Source organism: Agelaius phoeniceus, chromosome 14 (genome assembly GCF_051311805.1).
Source record: "Agelaius phoeniceus isolate bAgePho1 chromosome 14, bAgePho1.hap1, whole genome shotgun sequence".
NCBI lineage: Eukaryota > Metazoa > Chordata > Aves > Passeriformes > Icteridae > Agelaius > Agelaius phoeniceus.
The window spans coordinates 9,285,383-9,309,330 of NC_135278.1; the positions used below are offsets into that span (position 1 = coordinate 9,285,383).

General features: G+C 40.3%; 1 protein-coding gene across 3 annotated transcripts in view; it reads right to left on the reverse strand.

Annotated features, from left to right (window-relative positions):
- Window positions 1-947: 947 nt before the first annotated feature.
- The window catches only part of TMEM164 (transmembrane protein 164), a 35,580-nt gene continuing 12,579 nt past the window's right edge, over window positions 948-23,948 (reverse strand). For all 3 annotated transcript variants that reach the window (XM_054641427.2, XM_077185876.1, XM_077185875.1), the window contains exons 3-7: window positions 23,700-23,749; window positions 22,066-22,132; window positions 16,168-16,246; window positions 6,905-7,005; window positions 948-6,491 (exon numbers count right to left, since the gene is read on the reverse strand). In XM_054641427.2, the coding sequence (XP_054497402.1) occupies window positions 6,285-6,491; window positions 6,905-7,005; window positions 16,168-16,246; window positions 22,066-22,132; window positions 23,700-23,749 (504 nt within the window). In that variant the 3' untranslated portion in view covers window positions 948-6,284. The remainder of the gene's footprint in view (window positions 6,492-6,904; window positions 7,006-16,167; window positions 16,247-22,065; window positions 22,133-23,699; window positions 23,750-23,948) is intronic.

Below are 23,948 nucleotides of genomic sequence, written 5' to 3' on the forward strand. Positions count from 1 at the left end.
TCCTTATTCTTACATATTTGTTGGTATTAAACAATAAAAGGCTGATTTCCCACTAGTTATAGAGGGCTAATGCCAGTAATCAGCAGTGCCTGCAATGGGAAATTGCTTGCTTGGTTCAACTCAGGCTGCCATACAGCACTTCACACTGCATTTTTACTTAAGCTGTTTCATCAGTCTTTATACTCTTGCTGAGAAATTAAGCTGGAAAATTGATTCTTTTCCCCAGCCACATGAAAAATTGAGTCCTCTGCAATGGATATATAATAACACAGGGTGGGCACATGCAGTATGTTCTTTTTCCAAGAACAGTATTTGCCAAGGATTGCACCCAAGGCAATAACCTGCCTGTCTGAGATGTACTGGGTCACAAGAATACATTTAACTATGCTGCAATCATGTTTATTACAGCCAGAAGCATTTGCAAAGTACATTAAAACTACTGTGCCACCCTGTGATGTGGGGCTGAGTGCAGTCCTACAGCTGCTACAGCAGCCTTCTGAACAAAGGTGGAGCTGGAAACTTCTGTGCATTTTCTCCCATCTTCTGCTAAAGTGCTGTGAAATGGGAATTACAGGACATTGCCCACGCTGGGGTAGGAACAGTGAGGAAGCCTGGAAGGATCCTTGTGCTGTAACAGTTCCCTGAGCTCTGCACCTGAAAGACAAGGACAGGTCCTATTTAAACAGTGATTAAAGGATTTATACCCTGCAGTGAGCTCTGCCAGTAAACTGCTCTTGGCTGACAGGTATCAGGCAAAAGTCAGACTGAACTGCTTAGAATTCCAGAAATCCCAGTACCCTCTGTTCACACAGGAGCCTCCATCTTCTTAGCTGATTTATAAGAGCTAATATTAATGTGCCTCTGTGATTCTTACCTAGTTATACAAAGTCCTAAGCAAGACAGACTCAGACCTGGCACAATTAGAACGATAACAAAACCATCCAGTGTCCAGTAAAATGCTTTTATTTGTTTTAATTCCAAGGTTTAACAATTATTTGCCCAATGATCTGGACTTAGGGCACCACAACAAAAAAAAAAAAAAGCCCACCAGAGCAAAATACAAAAACAAGTACACAAATTACCCCTCATTTGTAAATGTTACCTCATAACCAAAGTTTAGCACATGAAAAAGTTTACAAAATTTATAACACTCTTACAAATTATTCAGAACTAACAGCATATGTGGCAGTTGAGCCCATCCACATCCATCCTTGCCCTTTCCAACCCATTCTGTGCCTGGATAATGCCATGCTGGGACTGGAGTGGGGGGTAAGCAGCCCTGCAGGCTCCTGCAGGCCCCTGGTGCTCCAGCCCAGCCCCTGGCACAGGGTGGTCAGGGGGAGGGGGTGTGCTCACTGCTCTGCCAGCTCTGTCCTCTGCAGCATTGGGATAATGACTCAGGAAATGCAGAAAGAGTTTGTAAAAGTACAAAATTGACCCTGAAGAAAAATAAAATTATTTATAAAACAAAGCTTGGCTTTGACTAAGTTACACCAACAGCTGCAAGAGAGATTTACAGCAATATCACTTGAAGTACAAGGTCACAAAAATCAACAGATTTGTTATGAGTCCTGTCACTGTAGAACTGAAAACACCAAAGCTGACCTGCCTGCTTGCAGAAACCTCCCACCAGGGCTGACCTACACCCTCTTCCTGGGTTTTGGCTTTTTCAGAGCTTTGTTAACTATGAGGATGAATTTAATTCCTAAGGATCCACCTGGAGTGAAACAATTGTCACACTGAAGAAAACACCACAACTCTATTTTCCATTAGCTTTGGATGCATAGAAAACAAATGCTTCTGGTTTAGATGCAAGACTTAGGACATAAAAGTACAGTCAGTTAACAGTTGCAAATAGCCATTTCTGAAAAATACAATTGAACTTTATAAAAGTATCTCAAATATACAGAAATATCAAAACTCTGTGGCCAGAAACAGAAACCTTCTGTTAGGTACTCTCTGACCTCAAGGTTTGACTGGACTGCAAATGGACTGACTTTTCTTCAAGCACACATAAGTTTTGCTTAGGGCAACATCTTAAGAAGCTGAACCAAAACCAGCTCATAGACTGTGGCTTTTCATCAATTTACAAACTCATGGGCAAGAGCTATTTGTTTGCACCTCTCAAGAGAAACAATGCAAATTCTCTTTTGATGTTTAAAAGAGGAAGATGGACAAATAGGTCCAGCTCAGGCACTGTACAGTGTCTGAATCTGTCTGAATCCCTGGAAAAAGCACTGCAGGGATCCTGGACAGCTGAAGCCATGGCACAAGGTGGTGGGAGCAGAAACGTTACTGGTTTGCAGAGCTACTTATTCCAAGGCTGCATAAACAAACCCATCAGTAAACAGGTTTATTATACAAAACAATGCTGCATTCATGGGTACCCTTGGAGGGAAATGCAGCCAGTGGCAGCTGGAGTAATGAGTTTGTTTCTTTAGAATTTCCTACAGTACTAACACTTGGAGGGCTCTGTTCAGACCCCTTCACCCATACCAGCATCTCTGAAGGCCAGGCAGTGGCACTGCACAAGGATTTTTTGGGGTGTTCTGGCCCAGCAAATGAAGTTGCTCTGGGGTGAGATTTTACACTCTGCTTCAGCTGCTGCTGCTGAAATTCCCAGTGCCATGACAAATCTGGGCACATCTGACCAGGAGGCCCAGGACAGCCCTTTCAATTGCAATGAACTGCAGCACTGTAAAACCTCATCACTGTAAAACCTCATCACTGTAAAACCTCATCACTGGGCAACAGCTTCAAGTTATCTTAGCATGGACTGAATGTGTAACACCCCAGGAGAGAATGCAATTGCCTCCCAAGAACAGCAGTAGAGTTTTGTGCTTTCATTTCCAGCATAAATAAGCATAAAGCAACCAAAGAAATGTGTATAGTGTAACTGCCTATAAAATAAACCATTCAGGGAAAAGAAAAATCAGCCTCTGCCAGGGAAAACAACAAGTAAGTGCTCTAGAGATGAAGTACTCTGCTTTCCCATTTCCTGCACATATGGCAAGCTCTGGCTAATGCATATTCCCAGCAGATACCAGAGATAGGTGAGGAATGAAGGATGTGAAGTTCCACAATTGCTTCAGAAGTTTTCCTTTTCTGCTCCCATTCTGACCTGTCCTTCCCCTTCTGTGGAGCCTGTCTCAGCTACACTGAAGCAGTTTTGAGTGGTGGGGTCACCATAAATCAACATAAAGTTCTAGAAGCCTTCAAAGAAGGCCATGGGGAAGGAGGGAATAATTGTAAGTTTTGGGCCTGTCACTACAGGAACCACACTGAGGCTCTGGAGCACATCCAAAGCAAAGCATTAGAGCTGGGGAAGGGTCTGGAGCACACATCTAAGGAATGGCTGAGGCTTTAGCCTGGGGAAAAGGAGGCTCAGGGTGGACCTTGTCACTCTGCAACTGCCTGAAAGGAGGATGGGGGTCAGCCTTTTGTCCAGGAAATAAGCAACATGACAAGAGGAAACAGATTGAGTGGCACCAGGAAACGTTTAAATTTGACTTTAGGAAAAATTTCTTCACCAGAAGGGTTATCAAGCCTTGAACAGGCTGCAGTGGACTCACCAACCCTGGAGGGGTTTAAAAGATGTGTAGGTGTGGCACCTGGGGATAAAGGTTAGTGATGGGCTCAGCAGTGCTGGGTTAATGCTTGGTTTGATGAACTCACAGGTTTTCTCCAACCTAAATGATTCTGCTCTAACTCAAACACCTCTCACTGCTACTGCACAACAACAAAGAAGCAACAGCTTGTATTCAAAAGGTGAAGGTTGCACTGCCTGCCTTCCCACCTGACTCCAGCTGCACCATTTGATTCCTTCACTGCAACTCCAGTACTTCTAAAATCCTTACTGAGTGCAGTAGTTGGTTACCTCTCTACTTTCTTGCCTTGTTCAGTGAGACATTTTCTCAGCTTAAATTGGTACAAAAGATTCAACAAGCTCCAGAATGTGCCCACACAAGGTTTAGAAGGACAGTCCAAGGGCCCCACCGGCTCTGATGAGCAGCTCCATCAGCAAACCCCACGTGGTGAAATTACACCTCAAATTTCTGTGTGACTCAAAACAACTGGAGCAGCAGAAGAGGGAGAAGCACAGGTGGGCCCAGGGAGGGAGGGCCCAGGGAGGGAGAGCAGGGGCAACCATTCCCAGCAGCTCTGCACCACGAATCCCTTTCCACTCCCAGGGATGGCCATGTCAGCTCTGCTCACATTCCTGCTACTGAATTTTAAGTCAGCCAGAAGAGCTCCAAATTCTGCTTTCCAAGCACAGAGCCTGCACTCAGACACCTGAGCTCATTTAAATGCTCCTGCAGTTTTAATTGACCAGAGGCAGTCGATGGTGGCAAACAGCAGCTGCTTTGTACTTGTTTGGAATGCCCTGAAGCAGATGATTACAGATAGAAAATGCTACAGTTTAAAAAAGGGAAAAAAAAAAGGCTCCTACTTAGAGAAGTGATTCCAGTAACTACAATATCCTGACAGGAAAAAAAAAAAGGGAAAATGCTAAAAAAAAGGCAATTAAAAAAAACAAAAACAAAAACCCCAGAAACCATAAGTTAAGCAAATAAAGCAAATAACAATGCTAAGTAGTATTTGCAAAATTTGTTTAAGGTCCTTCTATTGTAATACTAACACCAGCTGTATATGCCTGAGGGATAGTTTAGGTACATGCTGCATGTTCTCAAGTTGTGAGCATACAGTATATTTTTATATACACACACACACACACACACATACAGCAAGGCATGGAAGAATGCCAGAAACCAATTTGTAAATCAGAATATGGGAGAATGTACTTCTGATTGAGGTGTAATTTTTTAATCATATGGAGTAAAAATATTTGAAGTAGCCACTTGTTCCCTCATAAAAGAAAATTTTTTCTTTTTAAAAAAAATAAAAAGTCAACTTACTTTTGCTTCCTGAGGTATAAACATCTGTACCTTAACTTCAGCACATACCTTCAGGTGATCCAGCTGGAGGAGGTATGATGGTTTTGGTTTATCTTACAAATCACAGCTTTGACAACACAATTAATCTATAAATTTCCCCCAAACTTCTGTACAAGAAAGATCTGCAGCCCTGAAACAAAACAGTCTGCATAATGGACTCACAATTCTGGAAGAACATACTCAGGATCTTCTTTCTGCCCAATGATTTCTCCTCCTGCAAGATTTGAGCAGGTACACACAGTTGATCATTCTGCCCATCTTGCTCTCCAAAAGACACTGATGGGTCATGCTACTAAACTGAAACATGCCCTTTGCAGTAGAGGCCTGCACTGATTTGACATTCCTTTTTATACCTGTATTTTAAAATCAATACACATGATACAGCAGAGCTGTAGGGAGAGAACAGTTTCATTTGGTTTCTTCACCAACCAATCTGGTCAGTGAAGATCAGCACAGACAAAGCAGGAATGTTTCAAAAGCTACTAAGTATAAAAAAAAAAACCCTGATATTTACATTGGACTTGGTATCTCCATTCCTTCTCCAGTATAAGGTAAGTGAAAAAAAACCATTTTGTTCAGGACAGAACAGTGGATGCAATATCTTATCATGGCCTGTACATAACATGGTCTTTTGAAATTATTTCAACATCCTTTTTTTCCCCTTACCAAAATAAAAGCATCTCCAAAGCATCATGATGGGACTTCACTAGATAGGTACTTATCCACTGCAGCTTAGAAATTAAGTAGTTGATTAATTTTTTTAATGATTATTGTTCCCCAACATTTTCAACCAGCTTTAAGAAAATACAGTAGAACCTCACTGTTTTGCACTTCTGATTGGAAGATTAGGTGTGCATGATTTCCTGTGCCCAGTTTGGAACATTCAAGCTTTAAGAGTTAAGCCAGGTGATGCAGTTCCTGCATCATGTTGGTTCACATCAGTGGAGTGCTACAATTCAGCATTATTTCCTGTCCTAGAAGTGCACAATTCTTTAATGGAAAATGAGTCACAACGAGGTAGCACTGCCACTCTCTCTGCTGGAATGTGGACAGGTCCTGGCCTAATTTTAAATGGTGGCTTAGCAAGATTCTACTGTAATCTATACAAAATGTATAAAACATGAACCTTCCCCAAAATAAGGCCACTAATTTTGCCATTGACAATAGGCAGTGAGAAACAGCAGGTAAAAAAACCTCACTTCATTACAGAGGTGTTTTTGAGGCAAAAAACTGTGGGAAGAAGTATAAAGACACTGTCCTCTCATCCCCCCCTCTTTGTTTTCCAGTATATCTCTGCTTTCTATATTAACTACTCTGTGGGGAGAAATTTCAGTCTATTTTCTTAGCTGGGAGTCCAAGCAAGTCCATGCTCCATTTGAGGGTGGGAACAGCACTGTGAAACAACAGGATTATGAGCTTCCCATGAGTCATGGTCATGACAGTTTGATGTCCAGATGCCCAGATTCGGTACCAGGGCCCATAAAAAGGATCTGAGATGGCTGGGCACAACATGTTGTTCAAATTCACTTCTGTAAGCTGAGGAAGCAACAATAAATTTATCGATTAACAATAGTTTTATCTTGCATTGATTAGCCTAAAAACAGTGAAAATTTAGAAAATTACCAAAATAATCAAAAATGTTCAGATGACACATCTTTGCTCAACACAAGCAGGGCAGCTTTCAGAAAAAAAGCAGATCCAAATTTCATTGTGTATTTAATAAATGGATTTTGGCAGGTACATAACCAAGCTATGAACTATTTTATCAGTACTTGCAAGAGATAAGATACAAATGCTCATTAGAACATGCAATTTGCTTACAAGTAGCCTTATCAAAAAATTTGCATGCAAGTAGTCTTATCTACGTGGACCCGCACACTTAAACTACTCAGTGTTTTTACTCTGAATGTACTTGCAGACTATCCATTTATTAACCTGGCTTTACTTACCAGGCCCAGGATCTGCAGGATGCTAAAATGATACACAAACATAAAGCCTGTGGATAAAAGAGCCCACCAGAAATTGCAGAGCGGTTCAGGGGTGTAGATACCTTGAAAAGAAAGGAATACATGAATGTTCAGCTGTGCCCACCACACTCTCAATGAATAATCCTCTCTCTCCTGCATGGCAGGACATCTGGCTTGAGCTGATAACCTCCTCAATACCATTAGAGTAATTAATACTGAGAGCTTTATTTCTTACCTGAAGCATCCTGATCAGCTTCTTCCCTCCTCCTTGGCCAGCAGTGAGATGTACAACATGTTACCTCACTAAATCTATTTTTCACCAACATCAATGATTTTTACTTCATTCTTCCTTCTACCACAGATGTAATAAATGCAATAATGGTGTACAATAAATCTTCTAAAAAAGCAGGTTATTTATACTTAAAACACCTGCTTCATGCAGGGATTATGATTTCAGCATGCACAGACCTGACTTAGGCAGCAGCAGGTCCTGCACAGGCTTTATTAGAGCACAGCTTAATTGTCATTTCCTAATTTTATGGTTAACAGCTATTAAAAAGGAACTTGCATCAATAGTGCCAAGGAACAGAAAAACTGATCAGGTGGTCAATCCATTAATGACAGCTTGTGCTTTTAAATGAAAGCTGCTGTGGGGATATTTTCAGATATACACTACACTTTTATATTCAGTAGATATCACAGATACTGTAAAATACTTTTTCCCTTCAAATGAAGTAGCAGATATATTATTCCAACCTTTCTCTATTATTCCAACCCTCTCAAAACCAGGCTTTACTGACAAAACACAATGTTCCCTGATCTAGAATGTACCAAGGGAATCAGATTTAATAAAAGTACTCATAGATACAAGACTATCTTGGGAATGAAATATTCAAATTTCATTTGGTAAGAACAAAACCAGTTTACAGAGTTCTCTAGACTCTTACTAGCAGACATGAAAATTGCACTGTAAGATATGTGGGAAAATATTATTTTCCTTATGACTTTAATAACAGCCTCAGAACACGAAGGAAAGATGCACAATGTCATGCTGTTTGGCTGCTGTAAGAGTTTCAGAGGATTATAAAAATACACTGGCAATTTTTATCTGCCTTTATCTGCTCTCTGATCCATTAGATATTATTAAATACTGGAACATGTATCCAGTACTCAAAGGACAGCTTAGAGCACAGAGTGCAATATTGATACTGGCCTTGGCTGGCCAGCACACTCAGTAATTACCAGGAAGCAATGAAACACTTCAGCATACACTGCACAAGGCTACTGGGAACTTAAATAACTCCACATGCACAGCAGCTACCACAGCACCCAGCAGACAACAGCTGCTATGAAATCTTTGTTTATCTCCATTGTGTTTATATTGATGGAGATATATTAGAATTATTATTATAATATATATTTTTCTATATAATATATAATATACATTATAATTACATTATACAAAATACATTATACATTATTTTCTATGATATACATTATAATATCATACATATTATATTATATTATATATATATCTCCATAATATTTATCTCCATCACCCTGTGGAGATAAATACAAGTAACTGCTGTGACCACATCACTGTTTAATGCTGCATCCCAGCTCAGGGTTAAGGTCTCTAGAGCAATGCTTCCTCAAGCTCTGTGGCCCTTTCAAAATTATTTTCTGTATAGTTTCCTTCTGTAATTTGTACCCATCATGCCAGTTCAAATTGATTTTGCAGTAGCTACCTGAAATAAGTTCAATTAAATAGCATTTTGTGAGTGCTACAGATTCAAAATCACCTACAAGCTGTTGTCTAAAACTGCACATCCACTCCCAAGAACACAAGGGTCAGTGAGCAGGCAGGGACTTGGGGAGCCCATGATACATTTGGGCACAGGAACTACTTGGAAAGCACAGGGCAGCTTGGAAGGTTTCTTAGACAGTGGGAAGGTGAAGGCCAGAAGTGTCTGAACAGCAAGTAAAACCAAAGGGAAAAGAGAACTTTGCAGGAATCACTTTGAGTTCTGCAGGTAAAGGGAAAAATTTCCCAGCAGTAATTCTTGGGATGCACTTGGCAAGTGTGAGCTGAGAGCTGGCATCCTATTTAGGAAACAGTACAGAATCTTAGACAGCAATGATATTCATTAAACTCCATGGCCTGAAACCATCAGATAGGTGACACCACCTTGAATATGGTTTTTCATTACAGAGAGAAGAGGAGCAGGAGGAATGAGCCTTGGTGTCAGAGTGCAGGAGATCATGGCTCTATTTTTGGCTGCACCAACTTTAGGTGACCTGGTCAAGCTTTACAGAAACTCTTTGTACTCCCTCCTCTGCTGTAAAGAAAACACTGCTTGACTTGCAAAATTTATTTATATTGTCCTTGCAGTTTTAGGTGCATGTTTAACCTAGATACAAAACACAACATGAAATTTAAATAAGGTATCAAAGCAGCTCCCAGGAACTGGCTGAGCTGTGCTAAACCAAATTAGGTTTCTGTTGGCAGTTGCCTGTGTTATTTCAAAAGGATTTGACAAAGCCTGGTGAATCTAAAGGGATGAGCACCCAGGAAAGCTAAAATACAGACATCTCCACATCCAGGTGACTTACAGGGCAGATAGGGTATAAATACCAATACAGGCAAGTGACCCCAGCTAGAATATGAGACTGGAGGGAGACAGCAGTCATTAGAAGACAAGGAAATTGCACAAGATGACAACACAGATCCATGGCACAATTTGGCTTTGAACCCAGGCTTCTCATGTCCAGCTTCAGTCTAATCAGGGAATGGTATTTCAGAGGTGCCTTAGCAGAGCTGTTCAGGTTCCCCCAACAAGGAATTTCCCTCCCTCTGCTGCATCTTTGCTCTGTTGCAAAATTTAAAAAAAAAATACATCAGCAACTTTTGCTCTCGATAGATTTTTGGTCTTGCTTCCTACTAAAAATATCCCTCCTTATTAGACTTTGGAATCCTGAAAATAATGGTGTGATTTTCAGCAGTGGCACTATTTGGACATCAAAGGACAAAAAGGAAACACTGACCTCCACACAAAAACATTTTGTAGCACTCTAGATTCCACAGTGTGCTTTGGGAAACTAATTTTAAATTCATACCTGGGATATTTTCTGTACATTTCTCATTATATAAATACCCACTATAGATTTTATTACTCTACAGCCCTGCTATTCAACGGATTGCTGTTTAATGAAGCAGTGTGGTCTATTTTCCATAGTACATTCTGTTAAAAGAAAAACACAAACAGGAAAATTGAGAGCCAGCTGAGTGGCTGTTTGAAGGGCCTCTGTTGGCTTTGGCAAAAGCTACTTGCTGCTTGCATAGGAAATCAATTTCAATGGGTGGGAGCAGAGAGTTTCACTCTCTGTTTATGAAGGATCATGGGCAGTTCTCATACATTAAGCACTTACAGAAATGTAGTCCAAGTGCCAGTCTGGCACTGATCTCATTCTCAAAAACACTCACTCCCCAGACAGCTGAGACCATTCCCAGCTGGGGCCATCCAGGTAGGCTGCATGTTTGCTCCTGTGTTGAAATTTAAATCAGTTTAAATCACACTTCATTACTTCAGTAGCATTGACACAAAGGATTCCATATAGACAGAAGAGTTTGGGGTTCTTCATCTGCTTCTAAACAAGACTTTGTTGACATTGAATATGCCAAATTGATCATTTTGCCATCTAGGAAATGGAAGCATGGCTTTAAAAAACTAAAGATCCACAAAGAGATGGCATTTTTTATACTGTTCCCTGCCCACAATGTGCTAGTTCAAATGTTCTTCTGAACTATTATTTTTATTTAAAATTCTCAATACACGGGCTTCTGAAAATTTGAACACAACTTAATAGAAAGCAATACTCCTTTTGTGTGTCTGTGAAAACATAATTCAGGAGAAAATTACTCCTCTGTTTGAATTAGAGAATTAGAATCTAAATATAGTACCAATTTTTAATTTAGTAGGGTTTAAAATAATCTCTTTAATGTCTTGCTTTCATTCCCACTACATTTGATAGAGCTTTATGAGTTTTCCAGTGCTGCACACTCTCTTTCAGTTGTCTTACAATTATAAGTAGACCTGCTTAATCCAAAACTCAGAGCAACTATTACAATTCTTTCATTTTCAAGCTTACAAAAATAAGTGGGCAAATTTATTTTCCTTTTATTTCCCTTGATCAGAGGGTTAATTCCAGTTGAGTGGCCTATTGAGCTAGCCTGGAGATAAAACTTCCTTTCCAGGGGAAAACAGGAAAAAAAATGTTTTCAAGAGGTTGATCCTGAAATCCCTTTTTCCCCTACAGCTGTTCTGACTCCCTGTGTAGGTTTCAAACCAGTGCCTTATGCCAGGAGGTTTCTGTTTCCCCTCAGTGCCAGCTACTCTCATCAAGAACCAGCTCAGACAGAGCCCTTACAGTACCTGCTTCTCTCAGGAATCATTTTTTATATTCCATAAAGCAGCAGCAGTAGCTCTTCCTCTACCTTCATATAGTAGCAGTTCTTCCAGATACTGGCACCTGCCCTTCTGAATTTCTCCATCTCCTGGAGAGATATTTCATTTTTCAAACTGTAACTGCCCAGTGCCTAAAGCTCAGAGGGTCACAGGACAGGGACACATCTCCTCCTCTTCTTCTTCATCTCTCTAAAATCATCAAACAAGATTATCCTCGAATATTCAAGCTACAGGAGAGGCTGCAGCCAGAGTAACAGCACACAAGGTGCCATGGCACAAGCACAGCTCAACAGCAAACCACACATTTATGTCTAATACAGGGCATTCAGCAGGCAGAGAAACCTGGAATAGAATATGGAATTGCTAGAAGCAGAGTAGGGAAACAACATGCAAGAGTCAATAGGCCTCTAGGTAAGACAGTTTCAGCAAAAGAGCTGTATCACACATTATCAAGTATTTCAATGAAGATCGAGATGGACTAGATTTATGACTGCCTAAGTATATCTAAATATGAAGTGATATTTCTCCTGGATTACTACTAAAGGTATATAATAAAGCCTGCTTGATAACTCCTTCAGAAAGTGAAGGAAAGAATTAGCTAAAGGCAGGGAAGTGCCACAAAATGTAAAAGTGACTGACAGAGGGTGCAACAGTTAAAAAAAGGTCTTTAAATATGGTCCTACCAGCCAATGGAAAACACAACTTGAGTGTTTTAATTGCACTTTCTTAACTTACAACTAAACGAAAAATGATCCTTTCATGTGTACTTGGTATCTGCGTGCTGCATCTCCCAAGCCCAGGCTGTGCTGAGGTCAGGAGCGCTCCCTGCTCTGAGGGAGCTGCCGAGCACAACAGAGGCATCCTCCGTGAGAAGGGAGAAAAGGAAAATAAAATCAACAGCTTCAGCTGACTGTGACAATGCCACAGAGCTTCTCTTCTGATGCCACCTTTGAGAACAGATCAACGAAGAAAAGGGCTTTGGGACTTGAGTCAGACACTGGCTCTTATCTGCCTATACAGATACAGCACTTGCCTGAGAAGAAAATTCTGCTTCTATTGCCAGCAAACAATTCATTTATTTAGCGGCAAATCGGCCCTTCAGACACACGGGGGCAGCGCACACGGCTGCCCGGCCCTCGCCAGGCCCGGCCCGGCCCGGCCCGGCTCACCGAGGGCATTTCCTGCGGCCCGCGCCCGGAGCTGCTGCCCTCCCTCACGGCGCCGGGCCCAGCGCCGCCTGCCGGCCATGCTGCACAGCGCAGGGCAGTGCAGGGCAGCGCAGCACAGCCCGCTGACACCAGCGCCGGGCCCAGCGCCGGGCCTGCCCGCAGCTGCGGGACTGACCTGCGGGACACACCGGCCCGACAGACCTCCCCGCAGCTGCGGGACTGACCGGCCCGACAGACCGGCCCGACAGACCTCCCCGCAGCTGCGGGACTGACCTGCGGGACAGACCGGCCTGGAGCTGCGGGACTGACCTGCGGGACAGACCAGCCTGGAGCTGCAGGACAGATCCCCTGCCCGACAGCCTCTCAGTGTGGCTCCCTGCAGACACAGAATCCCAAACACCTCAAGGCCAACAGCCTCTTCTACCTACTGAAATAAATAACACTGGGGATATCAAAACACAGGGCAGATTATCTCCTGAGCTCGAGGGAGCTGCTACAAATTCACTCTTATTTCAATCTGTTGTGGACTAATGTAATTTAGAATATCATTTGATCACTGCACTAAGGAAATAACAATTCCGCCTTGATTAACTTTCAATATGATTTGATGTTCTGAAATAAGGTGCACACCTGACCTTGTCAAATCCATAGCAAAACCTAACCAAACAAGCTTAAGACAGTCAGAAACCAGAGTCATCATCAGCAGTCTCTAAACCTGATGTAGTGCAAACTCGATTTTTTTTCATTATCTTAAGAATACACTGTTTAAGAATTTAGCTGTCCTGATTCCACTGAAGGTCTCTGAGAGTCTTGCTTCTTAAGGACAAAAGAAAACAGTGACCTGCAAGATGTGGTTTAACTCCTCCAGCAGTTTCTGGAATGCTGTGTCCTGCTCAGATGCATACTGCAATTTTGGGAGGCAGGTGACACAAGGTGAGATTCATCCAGTAAAATACAAGTGCCAACTGCAGATACACTTTATGTAAGAATTGACTTGAGGTAGGAATCCTGTGTGCTGGCTTTTTACATCCACATACATCTATTTTGCATGAGAGCCTCTTAGTGCTGCCAAGAAAGACGAGCCATGGTGTAAAAGCATTTAATTTGTCTAGCCTGGTATACATGCATATATGCACTTAGAAAGAAAATATGTTAAGAAAGGGAAGTATGGAAATTTATATTCACTCAGTACAGAGAGGAGTGAGAGGGAAGAGGAGATTTTAATCCCCAAAAGGGATCCATGTCCTTGAGCTCCAGTGAGTTCACTGTGCAACACTGAATGCTGAGTTCCAAACTCCTCTATCATCCATGTGCTGCTGAGTGTGGCAAAGCCCCCCTCTTACAGGGTCAGGAAGGACATGAAGCTTGCCAGTGCAGCATGACCAGTGCACCACTGTAATAAGTAGCAGGAAAAGACAGGAAATAAATTATTACAGCCCTTGCTTACTGTCACCAGTTTCCTTTCAAAGAGGAAACACTTCAGCAGGCAGTTGGATGCATGTGCATGGCTGGTGCAATACCTGATTAGGGTATTGCAAGCAAACTTGAGGGTGCAGTTTTCTATTAGCCTGAGCCTCAAATCCACTCTGCTTCAGGTGTTCTGCTCACCCTATCTTTGAGAAACATTTGGGTCCTATCAAGGTCACCAGTAATATAGGCAGGTTCCCAATAAAACTGAAGTAGTATATTTTTCCAAATACAATCCATTCCTTTTCATTTTTTTCCATTTTCTACCCTTTGATTACTTCTCTCAACCATAATCCACAGATTCACTGATGGAAATTTCTGTTTACAGTACTGAAATCAAGCTGCATGCTGATCAGTGTCAGTGATGAAAAAGCAATTTTCACAAGATACTGAACTCAGGACAAAGACCTGTGTGACCTACTCAGAAGGTACTTAAACAGAGGTTCTAGTGAAATGACAAAATTAATATTAACAAATATTTTTAGGCTGCATAATTTTTCCACCAAAAATGATCCATTATGTCACCTGTGGCAGGAGTCCATGGGTGTTTTGTTAATTAAGCCAGTCAGGTGATGAGGAGCCAAGTGCATAAGAAATGGAGCAGTTATTAGTTAAACAGCCCAGAGCAATCTCAATTGACAGGTTCAGCCAACAAAGTTTTCAGCAATTTTGCTGCCATCACATGAACATTAGATGGCAGCAAATACCTGTACATAAACACAGGGCAGGCGTTCAGAATACTGAGCCAGGGTGACAACTGTCCAACATCAAACCCTTCAAACTGCAAATCCAGTTCTGGTCAGTCCCAGGTCCTGAAGGACCCTGAGAAACTCTACCTCAAAAAAAGCAAAAAGCCAAACCAAACACCAAAAGTGTTCTTAAAAGAACACATCAAGCATCATCCAAGGCCAAGCTTTTTTAAAGCAGACTGTCTTAAAGTGACCTCAGATGGGAACTCCAAGGCCACCAAGTGATTTATTGACATCACAAGAGCTTTGTCACTACCTGCAGTTCACTCCATGGCTGCTTGTGTTTTCTGACTCCTGTTCCTCACCCTCCTCCTGCAAAGATTGAGTTTGTGTAACTCCTACAACTACCCTGCACTTTGGCATTATTTGCTAGAATTTTAGCCTATCAAGGGTGGATTAAAATTAAAACATGGCTGGCATATTTCCCTGATAAAAGAAAGAAACAGAATCATCTTTTTAAGTACAAGACTTCACTTTTCCTTTGAATAGTTTTTCTTAATTTCACTCAGCAGGTCACAGTGCAATCAGGTCACTGCAACACAAAGGTTACAGTGAAAGAGGGTGAAGGACTGTAAGTGACCACGGGTATAAAACACAATTGATTCAGCAGGATGGAAGAGCCTGACTGCATCCCATTGCTTGACATCAATCCTCAGGGCTTTCATTAAAGGCTACTGAACATGTGGATCACAGATGATCATATTTTATTTCCTGCATGGAACAACCCAGCTCTGGTAGAAAATGCAGCTAGAGGCATGTCAGCACTAGAGGGGGGCAGAGCAGCACACCAGCTGAGTGCATTCCCTTGGAGGATCCTCAACTGGAAAAATCACTGGCCAGGGAAACAATTTAGGATTCCCAGACTTGCTGAGCTATTATGGCATAAGTGAATGCAAGACAGCAATATTGTTAGAAGAGATAAGCAATCTAGTTCATTTCTGTGATACATGTCACTACCTTCCACTGGAGCTTCAGAATTTCTGGGATTTATCTAGCTAGACAACTAATTTTAATTTTTTGGCTCATTTTGAGTTCCAGTACTTCTCAAGAGACATCCAAGAAGGTAAAAATCTTAAAAATACATCCCACCAACAACTGAGAATATTGCAAGATGGCAGAGATGCTGCTCAAGAAGACAATGCACGTTGTACAAATACATTCTAAATATTCCTTCAGGCAAAAGACCATTTTTTAAATTTTTTGTTTAGTGCCTGACACAACTCATTTCCTGGGTTAAAACTCCAACATTAGAACACTAGAACATCAGGAACTATTAATTAAAAACAGAGAAAATTGGTTTTAAAAGGGTAAGAATAAAACTGGTGGTATCCAGTAAGCAGTGTTTTCATTTCATAGGACCAGCTCTATCCATAGGGAGTAAACTGCCTACCTACCTCCTTTGTGCAGCAGATAGATGGGCACAACATAAAGCATCACATGCTGGATGTAATAAATCTCTGTTTCAAATGGAAGCTGTGGAATAAGGAAAATATTTGTAAGTATTTTTCATCATTAACAACCAAGTTCCAAGGAACAATTCTCTTTCTAACCCATGGCAATGCTTTCAGTTCAGTTATTTTATCACGTATGTATAATAACAAACATTAACGGTCAGTGCCTTGAAAGTGCAGCTGACTGTACCCATTCATCCCCCTTAACACAAACACAGCACTTCCAGTAGGTAATTCCCCAAATTAGCCAGAAGCACAACAAAGGAGGAGTAACATAAGGTTGCTCTTTCCCTTTCTTTGCTAGCAAGAATTACCAATAACAATGCAAGCCACTTAAATAATTAAATCCGAAATTATGCACACTCCCACAGCATAGAAGTCTTTTTAGAAAGAAAAGATACTTGCCACCTTGTGAGAGAATTCCATAAATGAGGTCTTTTATATATAAAAATATATATATATAAAAGTAATATTAGAGGAGGCCTGTGCAAAAAAATCAAAAGACCTGATTTATAGCAACCTGCATGCATGTACAGAACTGCTAAGCTTGATCAAATATAAATTAAAATATAAAATGACCAGTCATTTATTGGTTTTAAAGACAAGCTGCAGAATTATGTGTAAGCAAGTTACCAGTTAATAGTGAATCAGGTATTTCTCACCTGCTGCCAACTTTTGGGAAATTACAATTAGTCCTTTGTGTGTTTATTTGAATTAGTGTAACTTCTCTTCTAAGAAGTCAGACGTCTAAAATAATACTAAAAATAACTTCAACCATATCTGTGTTTGAGCCTCCTAATCCAGAGCCAACTATTTCTAGCTCTTTATCACTTAGAAAAGGAGATGCACTGTATTTGAAAGTTACTCCCATCTATAAGTAACTTAGCCTACATCTATTTATTACACTAAAGCAGCACACTTAAAACTGAACAGAACTGAACAGTAGTAGAAAACACTCAAAAATTCAGAATTCAGCTTTTTACTGCATCTGACTTACAGAGCTGAAAAGCCACACTGCTGTGTTATTTTTCTGAATTGAAAATTGGACAATATCACAAGTATGAAATCTCATGGGAATAATGAAAAACCTTGGTTCAAATGCAGACTCATTCTGTCATTTTCCAGCCAGAAGAATTCAGACATGGGACCTACCACTGTGGCTTGTGTGTTGGGAAGCAGGGAGTGGGGAGAAAAGCCTTCCTTTTCTATGACTCTTCTGAGACACTGAAGTCACAGCCTTGAAACTGAAACATTACAGAAATTTCTACATCAACAGAAGAGAGGTTGAAAGAGAGTTTGCTTTTCTTCCTAACCAGCAGTCAAACAGTTGGTAAATAACACAGTAATCTTTTAAATTCAACTACAATTCTTATATCCTATTTTGAACATAGAAGGTTCTAAAACCAACAACTGGATTTTGCTAGTCCTGGCATTCACCCACTGGACACTGTGTGTGTCCTGATGACAACCTCCAAGGTGGTCAGCCAGCTCCTGTAGGGACTAAGCTAAACCAACTCTCCCATACAATCTGTTGGGTTATTTCATTCCAGGTATTCTGTACCAAAACAAACACAAACAAGGTAACTATGCAAAAGCAAGAACTTCATGAAAATTGTGAGGTTTCCTAAATCTGAACCTTTCCTACTATCCTTCATTGAACAAGGTAGAGAGCAAATTGAGGGAATTAAAATTATTTGAGGTGAGGCTAAAGCAGTGATTCTAACTGGAGAAAAACTGTACCTCTCCCACTTCAGAAACAATTGCTCCTGATATAAGCACCACAACATGAGGCACTCACTCCTGCCAAGGAGCATTCTCCATTTATCTGTGGTGTCAAAAGGGCTTCCACAGCCGTGAAGCTGTGAGGATCTGTTACACAAACACTGTGCTGGGACACTCCTGAGAACAGAGTAACAGTTGTTATGCTGCAGTAGTGTTGACAGTATTTTTTTGTGTCTAAAACAAAACATCTTTTTCCCACTGTAAAAGACAGCTTGTTCTGAAGCCTGGCTGATTCTGCAAGTGCATTTCCTGCTGTAGAGCTGCAGAGCTGCTGTACAACCAAGCACTCAAGTTGTCCAGCCAGGCTGCAACAAACACAAAAAGCAAGCTGTACTGAGCAACTAACTCACCTGCATCTCATGCCTTGTCTATAAACAGTTTTATCAATAAAAGACTCACTCAGCATAAGCACCTCTCACATGTGAGGAGAAACTGGAAATGAAGACAAGGCACAAGGGCTCGCCCATCAATCAAGGATTTCAAGACTCTCTTTGTGAAAACAAGTAAGACTTCATGTTCTAACTTAAACTAGCTACTACCCAAATAGTAGTAGTATTAAATTAATAGTAGCTTATATTGTTCCAAAGGGAACAATGAGATCTTTCCATGCACTGAACTCAGCTTTAGAAAAATCTCTTCAAGGCAGCAGTAGAGTGGAGCTCAGAAGTCAGATATTTTGAGTTCACCCCAAGAGAGTATGGACATAATAGTAATTTAGATTAAACACTCAGACACAGCAGCTGGTTTTCAGTAGGCTCACAGGCTGACACTTTGCTCTGGTTTCTGACAGTAGCACTCCACTCTCTGTTAATTATTTATACCCTGGCTCAAGCACTGCACTGTGCAAGAGCACCTCCTCCATCATTCTCCACAAAGACTGCAGAGTGGGCCTGAAAAGGAATAGAAGGGACTCAACTCTCAGATTCTGGTCTTTCCTGCAGGACACCTAGAACAGCCTAATAAACAAACTGTACTGTACCAGCCACCTTCTTAGACATTATCAGTAAATGACACACTCATCCCATTTTGATGCACCCAGCATGTACACGTCACCAAATATACACAAACCTTGGCTTTATCACCTACCAGCCACCATCTCTGAACAGCCTCCCACTGCTGCTGTTGTTTTCCCTGTGCCAGTTAGATTAGGCCAGTCTAGAGATGAGAATGTGCTACCAAACCTATTCCATTCTGCTGTGCAGGCACAGCCATTACAGACCAGCTATTGAGTGCAGTGAATTATTTCTCTAACAATCAGCAACAATACAGCAGCCAGTGATTGGAGCATACAAGGAATGCACTCAAAGTCCTGCTCAGAGTATGATTCTACTCCTAACACAGGTTTAGAATGTGGATCTCTCAGGCCAAATAGTTCTAATAATAGAATACAGCAGCTTCTGGAAACATTAAAACTGCACCAGCTCAGCCATGTGAACTGATACCCATGTATCCAACACTTTTGGGACATGTCCTCTTTTTTACTTTATCTATATGAACATTTTCAGGACATCAGCTTGCAAAAAATCCCCACTTTTAAACCAGTGGAAAGATTTTTCTTTTAAATTTGATTAATGCAACATGAAAGCTCCAGCAAACCCAATTACTTTCCAAACAGTTGGAGTCTTTGTGGCAGTTAAATGAATTTACATGCACAGCCAGGTTATCAGGACCTACACTGTGTGCCATAGAATATAAATACAGAGTAAAAAGAAATCTTTCTACTCCTGTATATCCTCTTATACCTTGCTGGATCCCTCTTGGGAGCTTAACAAGCCAATTCCCTCAGCATCTTCTTCTCCTTTATCTCTGAAAGGGTAAGAAGAACTCACAAAAGCACTGACTGGAACAAGAAACAGTTTTATCTTTTTATCCAATGTCTATCCCAAAGTACAGAGTTTAATTTCATCAGCACATGGCAAATAATGTAGCAAATAACTGCAATATTTGGGTGCCAAACAAATACAAGTGGGTGCATCTGTTGCTTAAGTATGTTAATGTTGGCACCTCAACCTCATGCCAAGGCAGGAAAATATTTTCTTGGGAAGAACAGAATAGACAGACCTCACCTTTCAGGCTACATTTTTTGAACACCATCCCAGGTGCCTGTTAGATTTTTAACTGCATTGTTTAGCAGAGTCTGACTGAAAGATTAAAATAACAGAAGGTAGAAACTTTCTACTGTAGTTTCAGTGAATATGTCAACTCTCCATTTTCACTGGCAATACACTACTATTTTAAAAGAATTTTGAAATTACTGAGGTTCTAAAAAAACAACAAAAATTAAGAGATACATCATTATAAGAAAATGGAAAACATGAAATTATGCCAGAAGCTCCCACTTCAGGATAACTTAACAATGAAGCATATTTACAAAAAGACATTTGCATTTCATTAAGTAATGTAATTGCTAGCAAAAACACATGACCCTAACAGACTCTGCCACAAAATGTAAGAGGTGTTCTGGAAATTACTTTGAACAAATTAACACTTACAACCCAAATCCTCATACTGGCTAAAACATCCATCATCTGCTGAAGCAATGATTGTCTCTCATTCTGAATCACTGAATCAAAAGTTTTTCACTTAGGTATTAAAAAACCAGAGCAGCCAGCTTAGAAAAAAATTGAGGTTTTTTATTTTTTAATTCCTACTAGGTTTTAGGAGACATTTCCTGTTTTGGGACAATGTTGGTGTTAAAACCACAGTGAGTTGTGGAACAGAATGTGTGTCTGCCATGAGAGAGTCTGGATCAAGGCAGTGCTGTACAACATCACCCACATATCCTGTGCCAGAAGAAACATGGAAAAGTGAAAAGCCTGGCAAGCAGCTGTTAGGCCAAAAATATCTTAAGTTGTAATTATTCCAAAAATATTTACTTTTGGACAGTATCTTTTGGCCACTCTGCTCCAAATTACAGGAACAATTTTATAAGTAGTCTGTATCTTTCTTGTTTAATCACCACTGCCCTAATATAAAAATACAAGCTGATAATTTATTAAATACTTCAACATTTTTTCTTTCAAAGGTTACCCAAACCAATTTTGTCATGCCTAAGATTATATATACTTAAAAACTAGATGGCTTTAAATATAAAATAAGAGTTTTCCTTATCAGGACAAGAACATTTGTTTTATTAATTTGTTGCCTCTTCAACGGTACCAAGTTTTAATAAAATGTAATTGCAAACCACACATAAGCATAAGTTTATACTTCATCTTATTTAGACAGTCAAGACTTGCAAGTGGAGATCCACCAACAAAATCTGAAATGGAGTCTGAAGCCCACAACCATTTTGTTAATAATATTAATTCACCCTCTATTATGGATGTAGTTCGCTTAAATATAAAGTACTCATATCTGTCTTAAAACAGACATTAAAATAGCTGCAACAACAAATTTTTGCAGATAAATCTTATGAAAAAAATTAAAAGCATCTAGTCATATATACATATACACCCCCTCTACATATGCATGGAAAACAGCTCTTAAAATAATCCTCAAAACTACTTCATTCAACTCACACTCAAAATAGCTTTTTTTTACCTTTAAATCTCAATGGGTTTAAGAATCTCACTAGGAACATCAACAGGCTAATTTTTTTTTGTCCAGGAGACTGAAGGTTTACAGCAGATTGTGTGGGAAAAAAAAAAATCTGCTGTGCCTAATCTTGGGGGAGAGGGAATGACAGCCAACAACAACATTTGGCATTTTCCAGGCCTGAGGAATCTTACATTTACAGAGTTTGAAATGTCTGAAACTGAATTTTGACCACAGGCCACAAGGCTAACCTGGGAAAGCCTCTTTCAAAGCCACCAAGTTTTCCCTCCATTAGCAGCTAGAATGGAGCTAACACTCAATACAGCAGTGCTGTCTGCTCATACCAAGTTATAAACATCCCAAAATCCAAGATTGCTATTTTGGCTCCACTGTAGTCACCAGGAGTCTACAGCCTGGTAAAATGAACTTTAAAAGGCCAAGCAAAGCAAATATCTGACATCTCTCCAAAGATAATCTTTTAGAAAGAAGTAAAAAGGAGAAGGAAAGCCACAGCACACTCACCAGGCGTGTATTAACAACAGGAAACAGCAATGCTAAGAGGGCCCCATTCAGCATATGCATCTGCAGCCTTAGAAAAGAGATGAGATATTATTTTCACACATGGAAATAAAATGGAATAAGAATATTCTCATGTCTTTTATGTAGTACCTCTTCAATAAAAGACAGCAAGACACTAAAAAATTATTTAGTCTTGAATTTTAATTAAGTCACTATTAAATGCAATAAAACTGGACAAAACCCTATCTTTAAATACACACTTCAAGAATTTCCTAAAGTAGGACTGCTTTCTATAATGAGCTTTGGATTCCTAGAAAGCCTGGGCTGCCCATAATCCTGTTCATGATGCAAGCTGCTAAATAGTTGGAATTCTGCTGTTCATTTGTCTTCCAGAGCTTAATATAGCATCTCTGATAAAGGGTTTTACTCCTCTTTAATGCTGTGCATGGACAGCTTCAAAGAAGCTTTAAGAATTTGAAAGAAGTCCCTTAAATAAAATAATTACATTTATCAAAATGCAACAGCAAGTCCTAAGCAAAGCATAATGCAGGAAAGTAGCTTTATACTCCATAATTTGTATAGCTTTCAGCCATCTTTTTTCTGAAGTACTGTTGGATCACAGGAAAAGAAAATTGGTATCAGAACTGTTTCAGTCTATTTTACATCAGACACGAACCAAAGAATAAACTGTCTCCCACCACTGTCTTTCAAACTCTTAGGAATTTAAAAGTAACTTGAGGGAGGAAAAAGTACTACAATTTTAAAACAGATTTTCAAATACAATTTATATGCTGTCAGGGTGTTAGAAAATAGATATACCCATTCTGAAAAACAACAAATATTGTGGCCTCTGCTTTACAACTGGTCTTTAGCAAAGACTTCCTGGACAGCAGACATACTTTTCATACTCTCCAAGACAGAGATGCTAATACAGAGTCTTTGTTCAGCACAATCCCTGCAGAAATAAGGAACAGCAGGGAAAAGCTGCAGGAGGACTGTCTAAGGCATTCCCCCAGCACCATTTGTGCCTAGACTAAGACAAGGAAGAGCAGAGTTTAATGCCACAATGGCAGCTACAGCCAGTGCCAAGTACAGTGCCAGGAAATGCCTGACCCTCCCCTCAACACATGGGCTGCACCCTCAGCTGCAGCCTGGGCTCTGCTGCTGCAGAAGTTAATAACAATATGCAGGCTTTTAGAAAAGAATTCACAGATCTGAGAAATACCCAACCAAGCCAGAGAGAATTTGCTTTGCCTGTTTAACTTTCTGTATCCACAATTCTGAAACCAGACCCAGACTGCCCGCATGGCTTCCAGCAAGGCCCAGTTACAATTTCTACTGAGGATGGTAAAAAGATTCAAGGCCCATGACACAAATGATAGTAGCTCATACATTAATCTGCATTAATCCACTGCTACTGAGCTAATTCCTGTTCATCAGCAAGGCCAATCCCACAACACACATGAAGCAAGGATAAGGAACCCAACACCCTCATTTAAGCCCTGACCCTTTTCAGTGTCATTTATCAATCCAGCCAATATGCCTTTCCAACTCGATATTTCCCTTAGTATTTTATAAATTAACTTCTAAAACACATTGTACAAGTGGACAGAAATACAATAAGGAAGAGGTAATACCTGAAGAGAATCATTGCAGTCCGACATGGGGGACAGGCAAGAAGAAAAATCTGAAACATTAGAAACAAATTTAAATTAATGGCAGTGACCTCTTTTAGAATCCATTTTCTAAATCTTTCCTACTAAGTTCTGTATGTCACAAATAATTTCTTGCCAGAAGACATGTTTTACAGCAGAGGTGGAAAAGATTTAAAGTCTTTAACAAATCAAAAGGTCTCCCACTAACCACATATAAAAAGATTTAAACAG